Source organism: Electrophorus electricus, chromosome 22 (assembly GCF_013358815.1).
Source record: "Electrophorus electricus isolate fEleEle1 chromosome 22, fEleEle1.pri, whole genome shotgun sequence".
NCBI lineage: Eukaryota > Metazoa > Chordata > Actinopteri > Gymnotiformes > Gymnotidae > Electrophorus > Electrophorus electricus.
Window position 1 is genome coordinate 6,732,507 of NC_049556.1, and position 12,474 is coordinate 6,744,980.

The 12,474-nt window shown below is 48.7% G+C and overlaps 1 protein-coding gene across 4 annotated transcripts in view; it reads left to right on the plus strand.

Annotated features, from left to right (window-relative positions):
- lrp1ab (low density lipoprotein receptor-related protein 1Ab) overlaps positions 1-12,474 on the plus strand; it is a 90,293-nt gene that overhangs the window by 31,055 nt on the left and 46,764 nt on the right. For all 4 annotated transcript variants that reach the window (XM_035521171.1, XM_035521174.1, XM_035521172.1 and 1 more), the window contains 13 exons: positions 5,024-5,186; positions 6,603-6,825; positions 8,160-8,349; positions 8,740-8,883; positions 8,999-9,235; positions 9,430-9,610; positions 9,894-10,116; positions 10,234-10,423; positions 10,916-11,044; positions 11,151-11,291; positions 11,601-11,726; positions 11,895-12,011; positions 12,106-12,186. In XM_035521171.1, the coding sequence (XP_035377064.1) occupies positions 5,024-5,186; positions 6,603-6,825; positions 8,160-8,349; positions 8,740-8,883; positions 8,999-9,235; positions 9,430-9,610; positions 9,894-10,116; positions 10,234-10,423; positions 10,916-11,044; positions 11,151-11,291; positions 11,601-11,726; positions 11,895-12,011; positions 12,106-12,186 (2,145 nt within the window). The remainder of the gene's footprint in view (positions 1-5,023; positions 5,187-6,602; positions 6,826-8,159; positions 8,350-8,739; positions 8,884-8,998; positions 9,236-9,429; positions 9,611-9,893; positions 10,117-10,233; positions 10,424-10,915; positions 11,045-11,150; positions 11,292-11,600; positions 11,727-11,894; positions 12,012-12,105; positions 12,187-12,474) is intronic.

The window sequence follows — 12,474 nt, forward strand, 5'->3', positions numbered from 1 at the left end:
TGTTGCTGGTTTGGGCCCAACATGAACCCATGGCATGTGACGCTTCTGGAGCTCCACCTCCTCTTCCCTCTCGCTCCCTGCCAGGGTGAGCAAGAATGCAGCCCCGCCTGAAGAGGACACTTGGTCTCAGTCTGGATCCCAGCCTGGAGATGGTAGAAGAGTTCGTGGCCTGGCCAGGCTCAGCTAAACCGGACTGCAGCCTCTGGCGGCAGGGTAACAGACGCTCCCCACCTGCGGCTGCTCGTCAAGCACATCTGCATGGCTGTGATGTCACTCTATAGCTCAGATCCAGCCTTAGCAGGCATGTGGAGACTCTCTTCCTTTAATGAGCTGTAGATGTGTGACTCTCAGCAACACAGCAGATGGTGATTCTTTTAACGCATTACACATTTCATGATGCTTCTTATATATGAAGATGCACAACTCGCAGCAAAGAAGTGCAATTGAAGTTTATTATTTTTGTGTTATGTCACCCAAACTTCAGATGTGCCTTTTTTTTTTTTTTTTTTTTTTTTTTTTTTTTAACCCTCAGTGGTGTAGGTTACAGGGTTAATCAGTGCAGAAATACAATTCATGGCCCCATGCTAATCATGCGTGAGAGTGAATCAGGTGTGATGTTGCATTAGATGTATTTGTGAAGTGAGCCTCTCCTCAGGGTTTTATGTACGAAACTAATCCAGTTAAAAATTTGAGTCATAAATCTAAGTGTCCCAGTGTCTACATGTACCACATAAGAACAACTGAGCTTAGTTTGTAGAGGGGAGACCTCAGCAGACTGACAGTACCGAGAAATTATGTGAGTTTTATAAGACCAACGCAAGGGGGTGATATCAGAAATCCCCTGTTGCGTGTGATGGCAGTAGTGGGAAGGTCAGCAGTGTGGCAGCACCGCTGACTGCTTGTAGGGCCCTGCTTTTACACCACATGGAGAGATTTATAACCACAGCATGCTGAGCTGATGAGCAGGCCAGATGTGCACCCGTGACCAGGCTCACCAATAAATAAATAAATAAATAAATAAATAGATAAATAAATATGCAAATACATACATACATACATACATACATACATACACTCACACACATACACACCACACCACTCCACACCGCATGATAGTGGGCCGAAACACCTGCACGCAAGAATCAAGATTCAATATTCATTGCCATGTCAATATAGTTGTTTGGAATTCGCATCAGTGGGCTCAGCACAGACAATATTTAGCAGGGAGCAGTTCACTTTGGACAGTGGACTCAGTTTAAGATGAGGCAGTTTCAGGCTGGCTGGCATCAAAATATAAGATATCAAGGGACAACTTCTGACTGAATTGCTGTGGAATGACCCCATACACTCAAATGTGATAATACAAGGTAATAAACATACAGTGATGAACTGTATACAATTAACTCTACAGTCAAGCCTGATCATTACTAAAGAGTCATTCACATTTTTCTTTAAAAAAAAAAAAAGCTACACAGTCTGTAGCATCTTGCTCACACACATTGTCCAAACTCCAAACAACACTGTCTTTAGAGTGAGTGCTTAGTACAGCTTCCACCATTGTTCATGACTAATGAGCTATTGGACGCATTGATCTGCTCAGTTATCTATAAGCTTCACACAGTACCTTTTTAACACTGCTGTAGATTGCAGAAGAGATTGCCCACTGGCTTGTGAATGTTCCTCTGCTCAGTAACATCTGCAAGCAGTCAGGATTGCAAGCATTGTGCTAGTTGTGGCGTGATTCATATCCTTCCCTGCTCGGCGGAATGCTTCTGGAACTTTCTCTAGTGCTCCGAGAGCCAAGCTGAACTGAATAGAGCCTGTGCGTATGCTTTAGTAATCAGACTGCAGTTAGGTCTCACCAGGAGGACCACCAGGAGGACACATGAACAGTAAGTTTTAGCAGAGAGAAGTGGGAACCGACTGGCCAAGATTGTCCCACCCATGCTGTAGAAACTGCACTGGATGCACATTTATTCTCTCGGTCATTTAACCAGCTCACTAGGAGGCACCACAGCCCTGCGCCAGAGGTCATCTCCGCCCTGCACCAGGTCATTCAAGGGGCTCGTGCAGCTACGTAGAGTATGTAGCCCCGTGTGAACCGAAGCTGACTGCAATTGTCTGGTCCGGTCTTCTGTTATCTGGTGCACGCTTGCATACGTGTGCGTGTCTCTGTCTGTCTGAGCCTGAGTGCAGGGTTAAAAAAGAACCATCCATTCATGGTGCAGTGGGGGCAGAGCAACTCAAACCCCACTCACACACTCCATACTTTGTTTCCCCTCTGTCGGCTCAGACCTCTCAGGCCTCCACTACCATCTTCGGATTACCGATACCACTGAGCTGCTACGGTTGCTTCATTTCGCTGACTGTCACGTCCTGGTTAGGAGGCCTCAACCCCCTTCGCCAGGCCTGCTGCTATTGAGATCTGGCCTCTGAGTGATCGCAGATGTTCCTGCAGTGCTCGCTGTTTTGCTCCATGGGCGAAAGGGTGGAGCCTGAAAGGAGAAGCATGCAGTGGTTTGTCTGTCCACTGCGCTAAGGAAGTGTAAGGACGTTCTTGGCATGAGACAAGGCCCCCGTAGGGGCCTGAAAGTTTCCGGTAACAGTTTAAGCTGTGAAACATTTACTGGAAAAGTTAAGAAGCAAGTCTGTTTTGCCTCTGGAGGAACAGTGAGGGGGTGGCTCATGGAACAAAGGCTGATGTAAAGGGCATGGTTGAGGAAGGTGGAGGGGTGGTGGAGGACATGGTAGAGAGGTGGTGGAGAGGTGAATGGTGCTGATTTAATAGAATTAGAAGAAGGACCAGTACAAGATGATATACAAGGGAATATCATCTGAATATCATGTGCTAAAGCATGGTTGGCCCTGCTCCAGGCTGCGCTGGTTTATTCTGTGATGCTCTGGACTGCTCTGCTCCGGACCACTCTGGACAGCTCTGGGCAAGGTTTCCCAGAATCGGATGAACGGTTGCAAACATCAGGCAGCAACTGCCTCTGGTTACCCAAGGAAATGGAATATGTCCTTCAAGCCTGTCTCCAATTCAGTGCCTCACCCTAGAGTTAAAAGAACCTTCACTTAGTCATTGCTCATGTGATTTATTTTCCACTGTGCTCACTGTGGCCCTGTGTTACAATGTCGGTAACCAAAAATGCACATCCGTTTGTGATTTCACGCGCTAGTTTTGTATGTGCTGAACATGCATTTAAAGGTTCTCCTTTTTATCATGACAAATATGCATCTCCTAAGCAAATCTATTGCGCAGGAAGCTGAGAGACTAGTTTTTTCCACTTAGCTGGAGTGCCACTCCCATCCACTCTCGTGTCGTAATGTAGCCTGCTGTACCCGCCTCCACACCAGGCCCCTGAGGGTCCCCCAAAAAGCCTGGGGCCCAGTTCAGCAGTGTGGTCTACTCTGTGCTATTTGCTTGTGTGTGGAGTGGTCTACTAGCGGTCTCTGTGCTACGCTGGCCTGCTGAGCAGAGTATGCAGAGTCATTGCCTAGGGTCTCTGACCTGGTGCTCTCGAGGTCGAGTCTCTCAGAAGGAAGCAGGTTGTAGGAGTTACTGGCTTTGGGGTGCACTGCAGCTTGGCCTTCACAGCTGGACCCACAGCACTAAGAGGAAGATAAATACACTGAAGATTTTATTCATGTCTCCCACTTCTTCCTGGAATTGGGGATGACTGTTGGCTGGCTTTGGCTTTGCTGTGTGCGTATGTGAGTACGTGCATGTGAGTGTGTGTGCAGGTGTCTTTCTTTCTGTTACATTTACAGCACATATGGAGTCACATCTCTGAAAACACAGAAAGCTCAGGAGTTGTAATGACTCAGAGCCTTGTTCATATTCACATATTCAACACTCAAGTCAGTGTGTTTGTGTCTTTGTGTGTGCAGATGTGCTTGTTTGTACGTGAGTGCGATTGTGTGTGCCTGCTTGTGTGCGTTTGTGTGTGTATGTGTGATCATTTTGAGTCTACTGTCCATTTCTTCTGTGCATGTATGCCACATGATGTGAATAATGGTCTTCTGACAGTGAGTCAGTGTTTGGCGCTTGCGTGCGTGCACACACACACACACACACACACACACACACACACACACACACAGACATGCAGACATGCATGCATAATCAGTAATTAACATAATGGTCTCAATGGGGGCAAAAAGCAGCTGCAGTTTCATTTCTTTGTAATCCACATTTACTACAATGGCAATTACTGTAACTCTTTCTCGCCCCATGTGAGGCCATGACCTAAAGTGACCAATCAACACATCTATATTTAGAGGGGAAAAAGCAGCTAGATGGGTGGGTGTCCTCAGACTTTGCAGTACCCCACAGATCACCCTCTTCTGTAATTCTCTTCCAGGTGCGCGCACGCACACACACGGTCCTTTACTGTCCTTCATATCACTCACTCCTCATGCAATAAAAGAAGGACTGAAAGATCAGTTCCTCTGCCTAGTTCCTGTGAAACGTCCTCTGATATGCTTATATTCTTATTGGCACTTTGCATTTAATCAAAAAGAAGGTAGATGGAGATTAACGTACTGAAACCTTCTTTCCTTCTACTAGAGTCTTTCTACTGAAACCTCTCTCCCCTCGCCTTATACTGGAATCTCTCTCCCCTCGCCTTATACTGGAATCTCTCTTCCCTCGCCTTATACTGGAATCTCTCTTCCCTCGCCTTATACTGGAATCTCTCTTCCCTCGCCTTATACTGAAACCTCTCTCCCCTCGCCTTATACTGGAATCTCTCTCCCCTCGCCTTATACTGGAATCTCTCTTCCCTCGCCTTATACTGGAATCTCTCTTCCCTCGCCTTATACTGAAACCTCTCTCCCCTCGCCTTATACTGAAACCTCTCTCCCCTCGCCTTATACTGAAACCTCTCTCCCCTCGCCTTATACTGAAACCTCTCTCCCCTCGCCTTATACTGAAACCTCTCTCCCCTCGCCTTATACTGAAACCTCTCTCCCCTCGCCTTATACTGAAACCTCTCTCTCATCCTGTTGTCTCTGTTCTTAGATGTGGAGCAAATGGCCATCGACTGGCTGACCGGGAACTTCTACTTTGTTGATGATGTGGATGACCGCATCTTTGTGTGCACCCAAGATGGCACCACGTGTGTCATCCTGCTGGACCTGGAGGTCTACAACCCCAAAGGCATTGCGTTGGACCCAGCCATGGGGTGAGCACCTCCCTGTCGCAGCCCATCCTCCTCTGTTTGACAACGAACCCCACAATAACAATATATATATATCTCACTACATATGACCAAAACATAGCTTTCAAAATATCAGATCCCAGTGATTGAACCACTGATGTGACGAGGTTCACATCAAGAATGAGAGGAAAGTTTTGTTAAAGGGTTAAGTTGCTTATAGAATACTGCATATTCTGCCAATGTGATAAAATTGGTTTATATTTAAACAATATACCGTAGAGCCTTCTACTTTGATCAGTTCTCCAGCACTCTAGCCCAGCGTGTCCCGCTGATGCCATTAAGCAGAGATCAGGTTCCACAGCTGGTGAAGAGCCAGTGTGCGGTCTTCACATTCACACTTCAGATGCATCCTTCCCTGCTGATCCTGAACACATGGCTGCACATGTGCCCACTAGCCTGACTCTGGATTACCGCTGACTCCGCCTGAGTCATGTTCTTGCACTTCCCAGTATCACTTCCCTTTAAAGACCATCTGCCCAACATGATCTACAGAAGTATGTAGAAGTTCAACCTTGGATCTTAAATGAAATTATTAACTACATTTCACTGATTTGCTAGTTAACCGCAGTAAGCAGGGTCTTTATTCCTCATCTGAAGAGCCATCACCCAAGACACCAGATTGGCTACAAGGCTTTTTATCTTTTTAGTATTTGCACAAATTGTTACATTCCTTTTTCACTTTGCTAAGATGATCTATGCACTTGATAAGGCACATCAAAACTGCTGATTTAAAGACCATAATTATTAGACAGGTATGCCTCATCTTGGGGCAATACCAGGCCTATGGAAAGTGAGATTTGGACACTCAGTATAGTGGCAGTGAAGCCTCAGGGTCTTCACGTGTTGCACACGTCCCACTGCTGCCTCATGTTTCAGCATGAGCACATGTGAACGCTGCCACCTCTGCCAGTCGGAAGCCTCAGAATCATTGCTGGCATTTCTGCAGGCTTTGGATTGTACTGGGACTGCATTGAGTCAATCCAGCCACCTGCAACGTGACCAGGAAGGGTTTGTACAGTACCATCTGGCCGTGGTGCATATGAACTGCTTTCCGACTCGCACCTGATCGTTAACTTTAAGGTGTACTCACGTGTGTGCTCATCATTGTGTGAATTTCATAAATTAGCACCCAATCTTTTTTTTTTTCATTGAAATGATTCACTTGCATGAACTATGAAATTATGAACTATGAAACTGTTGTGCTTTAACTATATTCTTTCAGTCTATATAGAAATACCTTGAATGTTTAGGAAAGTACACGTACAAAAACATTAGTCCCTGTCAGAAAAGTGTTAGGCCTGCAAACAAGAAAGGTAGTGCCCATGAACAGCCGGTCATGAGCAGTGAAGTTTCATTCTCTCTCTCTCTCTCTCTTCGTAGGAAGATGTTCTTTACTGACTATGGGCAGATTCCCAAGGTGGAGCGCTGTGACATGGATGGGCAGAACCGCACCAAGTTGGTGGACAGCAAGATCGTCTTCCCACATGGCATCACACTGGATCTGGTCAGCAGGCTGGTGTACTGGGCCGATGCGTACCTGGACTACATCGAGGTGGTGGACTACGAGGGCAAGAACAGGCACACCATCATACAGGGCCTGCTGGTCAGTACAGGGGGTTTCTCACACCCACACCCACCTTAGCCAAACCCATCTATTTACACTGGATTGTTAATCTCAGTAAATGTACATATGCATACATGCACAGATGCATAGACACTCTGACACTTTTACTCAGTGTGCACTACTCTAAGTCTACTCAGTTTTAGCGCTTCTAAAACGCTCGTCCATAGAGACACTATGCTGGTGCTGATATTGCGCCCAGACTTCATGTCGTGATATCTCAGCTGACCTTTGCTTTATCTCTTTCAATATTGTGCAAGTGCACAGTGTCTCACCTTGCACAATCACTGCAGTCAGTGACCGTTTCACTTGTTTACATTTTCCTGTTCTCAGAAGTAAGTCATGTTCTGGTAATAATGTGTCTGACGGGGGCTGGGTGTGGGCGTGGTGTCTGATGGGGGGCTGGGTGTGGGCGTGGTGACTGACGGGGGGGCCGGGTGGGCGTGGTGTCTGACGGGGGGGGCCGTGTGGGCGTGGCGATGGACGGGGGGCCGTGTGGGCGTGGTGACGGACGGGGGGGCCGGGTGGGGGCGTGGTGACGGACGGGGGGGCCGGGTGGGCGTGGTGACGGACGGGGGGCCGGGTGGGGGCGTGGTGACGGACGGGGGGGCCGGGTGGGGGCGTGGTGACGGACGGGGGGGCCGGGTGGGGGCGTGGTGACGGACGGGGGGGCCGGGTGGGCGTGGTGACGGACGGGGGGCCGGGTGGGGGTGTGGTGACGGACGGGGGGCCGGGTGGGGGCGTGGTGACGGACGGGGGGGCCGGGTGGGGGCGTAGTGACGGACGGGGGGCCGGGTGGGGGCGTGGTGACGGACGGGGGGCCGGGTGGGCGTGGTGCTGCGTTCCCATCAGACCAGTTTTTGGTGCAGGCGTGCACGTGATGGCAGGGAGTCTGCTTATGCGCTGGCCCGTTCACGCAGCAGTTCATGCTGAAGTTAACCACTGTCCCACAGCTGGACAGGGCCCTTTCATGTAGAAAGACAAATCTAGGTAGATAGCTCTTATCATGCTTCTTGGCAGTCTCACTCATGAGATCTTGCGTCGTGTCTGGCATAAGAGTACTCTCATATGATGCTGTTATGATTATAAAATAAATAAGGGGTTGAACACATTATTGCTAATTGCCTAAGCCAAGACCCCTGCTCATTTCAGAGTTAACTTTCCAAATATAAACTGGTTCCCCCTTCTAGAGCTTCAGAGCTTCTGTCTGTCTGTCTGTCTGTCTGTCTGTCTGTCTGTCTGTCTGTCTGTCTGTCTGTCTGTCTGTCTGTCTGTATTAAACATTTATTTCTCTCTGTATCTGTTCACCCCTTCAGATCGAGCACCTGTACAGTCTCACAGTTTTTGAAAACTACCTGTATGCAACCAACTCAGACAACGCCAACCTGCAGCCCAAGACCAGTGTGATCCGTGTGAACCGCTTCAATAGCTCGGAGTTCCAGGTGGTCACGCGGGTGGATAAGGGTGGAGCCTTGCACGTCTACCACCAAAGACGCCAGCCAGCGGGTACAGCACATTCTCATGACACCCACTAGCCATCAAAACTTTACTTTGTCTCACAGCTTCTGACTGAATTAGGCTCATGAATGAAGTGCCGTGCCAGTGGCATGTCAGCTAAGTAGTTCAGTGAAACCCCCTTCACTAGGCTCAGCGGTTCAGTGCAATCCTTTGCTCGGCTCAGGAGTTCAGTTCATATTCTGGAAAATACTCTCTTTGTGACGGATCTAAGCAAATTATTTCATCAGGTGCTGAAATGTATATATAAAAATAAAATCAAAACAAATGTCAACTCTGATTCAGCAGTCTCACCAGGCTATTTTTTTTTTTTTCATTATTTTTATTGATCTGTCTTTGGGTGATCGTGGTTAAATGCGTGCTCGTGTGTGTCCGACGCAGTGCGCAGTCATGCCTGTGCTCCTGACCAGTTTGGCAAGCCAGGAGGCTGCTCCGACATCTGCCTGCTGGCCAACAGCCACAAGAGTCGCACCTGCCGCTGCCGTTCGGGCTTCAGCCTGGGAAGCGACGGCAAGTCGTGCAAAAGTGAGTAGCCCCCCCCCACCTCTCTCCGGCCCCTTCGCCCCAGGGCAGCTGCTCCATACGGAAGTCTGCCGCCGTGTTTAATACTGACCGCTCTGTGCGTTCGGTGGGTCCTCAGAGCCGGAGCACGAGCTGTTCCTGCTGTACGGAAAAGGTCGGCCGGGCGTCATCCGGGGCATGGACCTGCATGCTCGGGTGTACGATGAGCACATCATCCCCATTGAGAACCTGAACAACCCCCGGGCACTGGACTTCCATGCCGAGACGGAGTTCATCTACTTTAGTGACGCCACCACCTACACCATCGGCCGGCAGAAGATCGACGGGGCCGAGAGGGACATCATCGTGAAGGATGGTGAGGCCAGGAAATTGGCACCGTGCTACTGCACGCATCTGTACACCGTGCTTGGTTCACTAGTAGCTGTAGTAGTTATAGTTGTGCAGCTCTCTTCATATGCTAAGTCCTCCCGAATCTGCACTGCCCTGTTCATTTCTGTTCTCAAAGTAAGAGAAATGTGTCACTCCCACACGCTCTTCATCTCGCTGTAGGAATCCACACTGTTGAGGGCATAGCTGTGGACTGGATGGGTCAGAACTTGTACTGGGCAGATGATGGACCTGAAAAGACCATCAGCGTGGCCAAGCTGGAGAAAGCATCCCAGACCCGCAAGACCCTTATTGAGGGCAAGATGACTCACCCACGAGCCATAGTGGTGAATCCTATGCATGGGTAGGCGTGAGATACAGCAAAGTTCTCAGATTACAGAATGTATGGCTTCATACACTTTCACTCAAGTTGCAGATTTAGGGGCAAACCTAACACGTTATCGATTATATTTTTGTTATATTATTGTATTTGTTTGTCCATTCCGATATACCATACTTCATGTGGAGCAAATTTGGCATTTAGCTGACACAATGTTCATTACAAGAAATCAGTATAAAATCAATGAGAGGTTATCACTGTGCATAGTCAGGTTATGAATAACATGGATGTGTGTGTTGTGTCTCAGTATGATGTACTGGAGTGACTGGCAGGAGGATTCCCGAGATGCCAACCGCGGCAGTATAAGGAAGGCCTGGATGGACGGCTCCAACGCTGGAATCCTCATCACATCCAAGAACATGCTGTGGCCCAATGGCCTGAGCCTGGACATCCAGCAAGGCGTGCTCTACTGGGTGGATGCGTACTACGACCGCATCGAGATGGTGCTGCTCAATACCACAGAGCGCAAGGTGAGAGGATTGAGTGAGTGAGTGAGTGAGTGAGCTTGTTAACCGCTAGAAAATGGGGCTGGACCAATGATGTGTGCAAAATGCATAATCTTGCTGCGTTGTGCTCTCATTGGCTAGACGGTGTACGAAGGCCACGAGCTGAACCACCCCTTTGGCTTGTGCCACTATAAGAATTTCCTGTTCTGGAATGAGTACCGCATCGGGAGTATCTACAAGCTGGACATGACCACAAAGAATGTCACCCTGCTCCGCAACGAACGGCCGCCCATTTATGAGATCCGCACCTACGACGCCCAGCAGCAGCAAAGTAGTGCCCTGCGTCACCCACGCACACGCCCTAAAGCCCGTCACCCACGCACACGCCCTAAAGCCCGTCACCCACGCACACGCCCTAAAGCCTGTATCTTAAGTTTACTCATGGTTTATTATCCTCTATAGTCATTCTTTGCTTTTTTGTGCATGCTGTACTTAAAAATAAAACAGCTGAAATGAGTAGAAACATCTCTAATGCAACAGCAACATTCCACAGTAGGCGCTCAGTTGAGTTATTTTTCATAAGAATCAAGGTGCTGTTCTTACACATTTGTCATTTTTACCGTATGTTTTTCAAAACTGTTAAATGCTTTTCCAAATTGTAGTAGGCAGTACTGTTATAAGGTAACGCTGAGCTAATCTCATTTCGTTCATACTCTGGAACGTCTCTTCATGTTTCAGGAACTTAAAGTGAGGGTTTTAAGATACGTCTCAACTTTTAGTTCTGTTTTGGGATGTGTGTGTGTCTGTGTGTGTACACACATAGTCACAGGTCACAATGTATGCCGGGCCAGTAATGGAGGCTGCAGCAGCCTGTGTCTTCTCACGCCAGTCGGCCGCACCTGTGCCTGCGCAGACGACCAAACCCTGGACGCCGACAACAAGACCTGCAAAGGTAAGAGCCATTTCAACTCCAGCCATTCCACATGCTTCTCCGCTTACTTGCGGATCGCCCGGAAATTCAGTGAAGTGGGCTGAAAATGTGTCGTGGATCTCTGCAGCCAACCCTTCGTACGTGCCGCCACCCCAGTGCCAGTCGGGAGAGTTTGCGTGCAAGAACAACCGCTGCATCCAGGACCGCTGGAAATGCGACGGCGACAACGACTGCCTGGACAACAGTGACGAGGCTCCGGAGCTTTGCCGTGAGTCTCCTCCCTCATCCTCTCTGTGCAGATGCGTAATAAACCCATTTGCTTTCTCTGGAATCAAATATGTGGAGAATCGCCAAAAGCTACACACATGGATGCCAGCCTGTAGTAAGGAGCCAGACACGCACTCCAGATAAAATAAATATTATATGTAGATGATTAAATAACACAAGTGTAACAAAAGGGGGATTGTGTGTGGCAATCTTAACAACTTCCAAGAGATTCTGTGGCAAATATTATTTTAAAAAGTTCTCAGAAAACGATGAGGCTTTGTAAGTCTATATGGTGCCTTTCTTTGCCCAGACCAGCACACCTGTCCGGCCGACCGCTTCAAGTGCCAGAACAACCGCTGTATCCCCATGCGCTGGCTCTGTGACGGTGACAATGACTGCGGCAACGACGAGGACGAGTCTAACGCCACCTGCTCAGGTAGAACCCAGAAATGGTGTGGCATTACCAAAAACCTAATCGCCATTCCTAATGATGTGAGCAGGGTTGGCCAGACAGGCAGGTCTTGTCTGATGAGGGCCAGCGTTCTTGGCCCATCTGAAGCGGCACGGTGCCAGGCATTGACGCTGGCTTCTGTTTCCTGCTCAGCTCGTACGTGCCCTCCCAACCAGTACCCGTGTGCCAGTGGCCGGTGCATCCCCCTCTCCTGGACCTGCGACCTTGACAACGACTGTGGTGACCGCTCGGACGAGCCTGCCTCCTGTGGTCAGCCTCTGTCTTCACACACGCTCTGCTGGTGCCGTTCTTGTGAGCTCTTTATGTTGTGTATGCCCTTCCTCACCCTCTTCTTCGTCTCTAGCCTACCCTACCTGCTTCCCGCTCACCCAGTTCACCTGTGCCAATGGACGCTGCATCAATGTTAACTGGCGCTGTGATAATGGTGAGTACCTTTTGAACCTTCAGGGGAAGCGTGCTCCAAATCATTACCTTGGAAATCTCACAAGAACCGTACTCAAAACGATTACAAATATTGCAAAATGCTATTTTCAAATACACGTCAAATAAAAGTTGGGTCTTAAAAAAGGATAGAATAGCAAGCAGAATAGATATACAATGTTGAAGTCCATTTGTGTAGATTTGGAAGTATGCTTAAATGTGGGTCTGCTTTTGCTTCTAGTCCACTGAAATGAATCCCTGCATATAAAGACTTCACGTGTGTGCGTGTGTC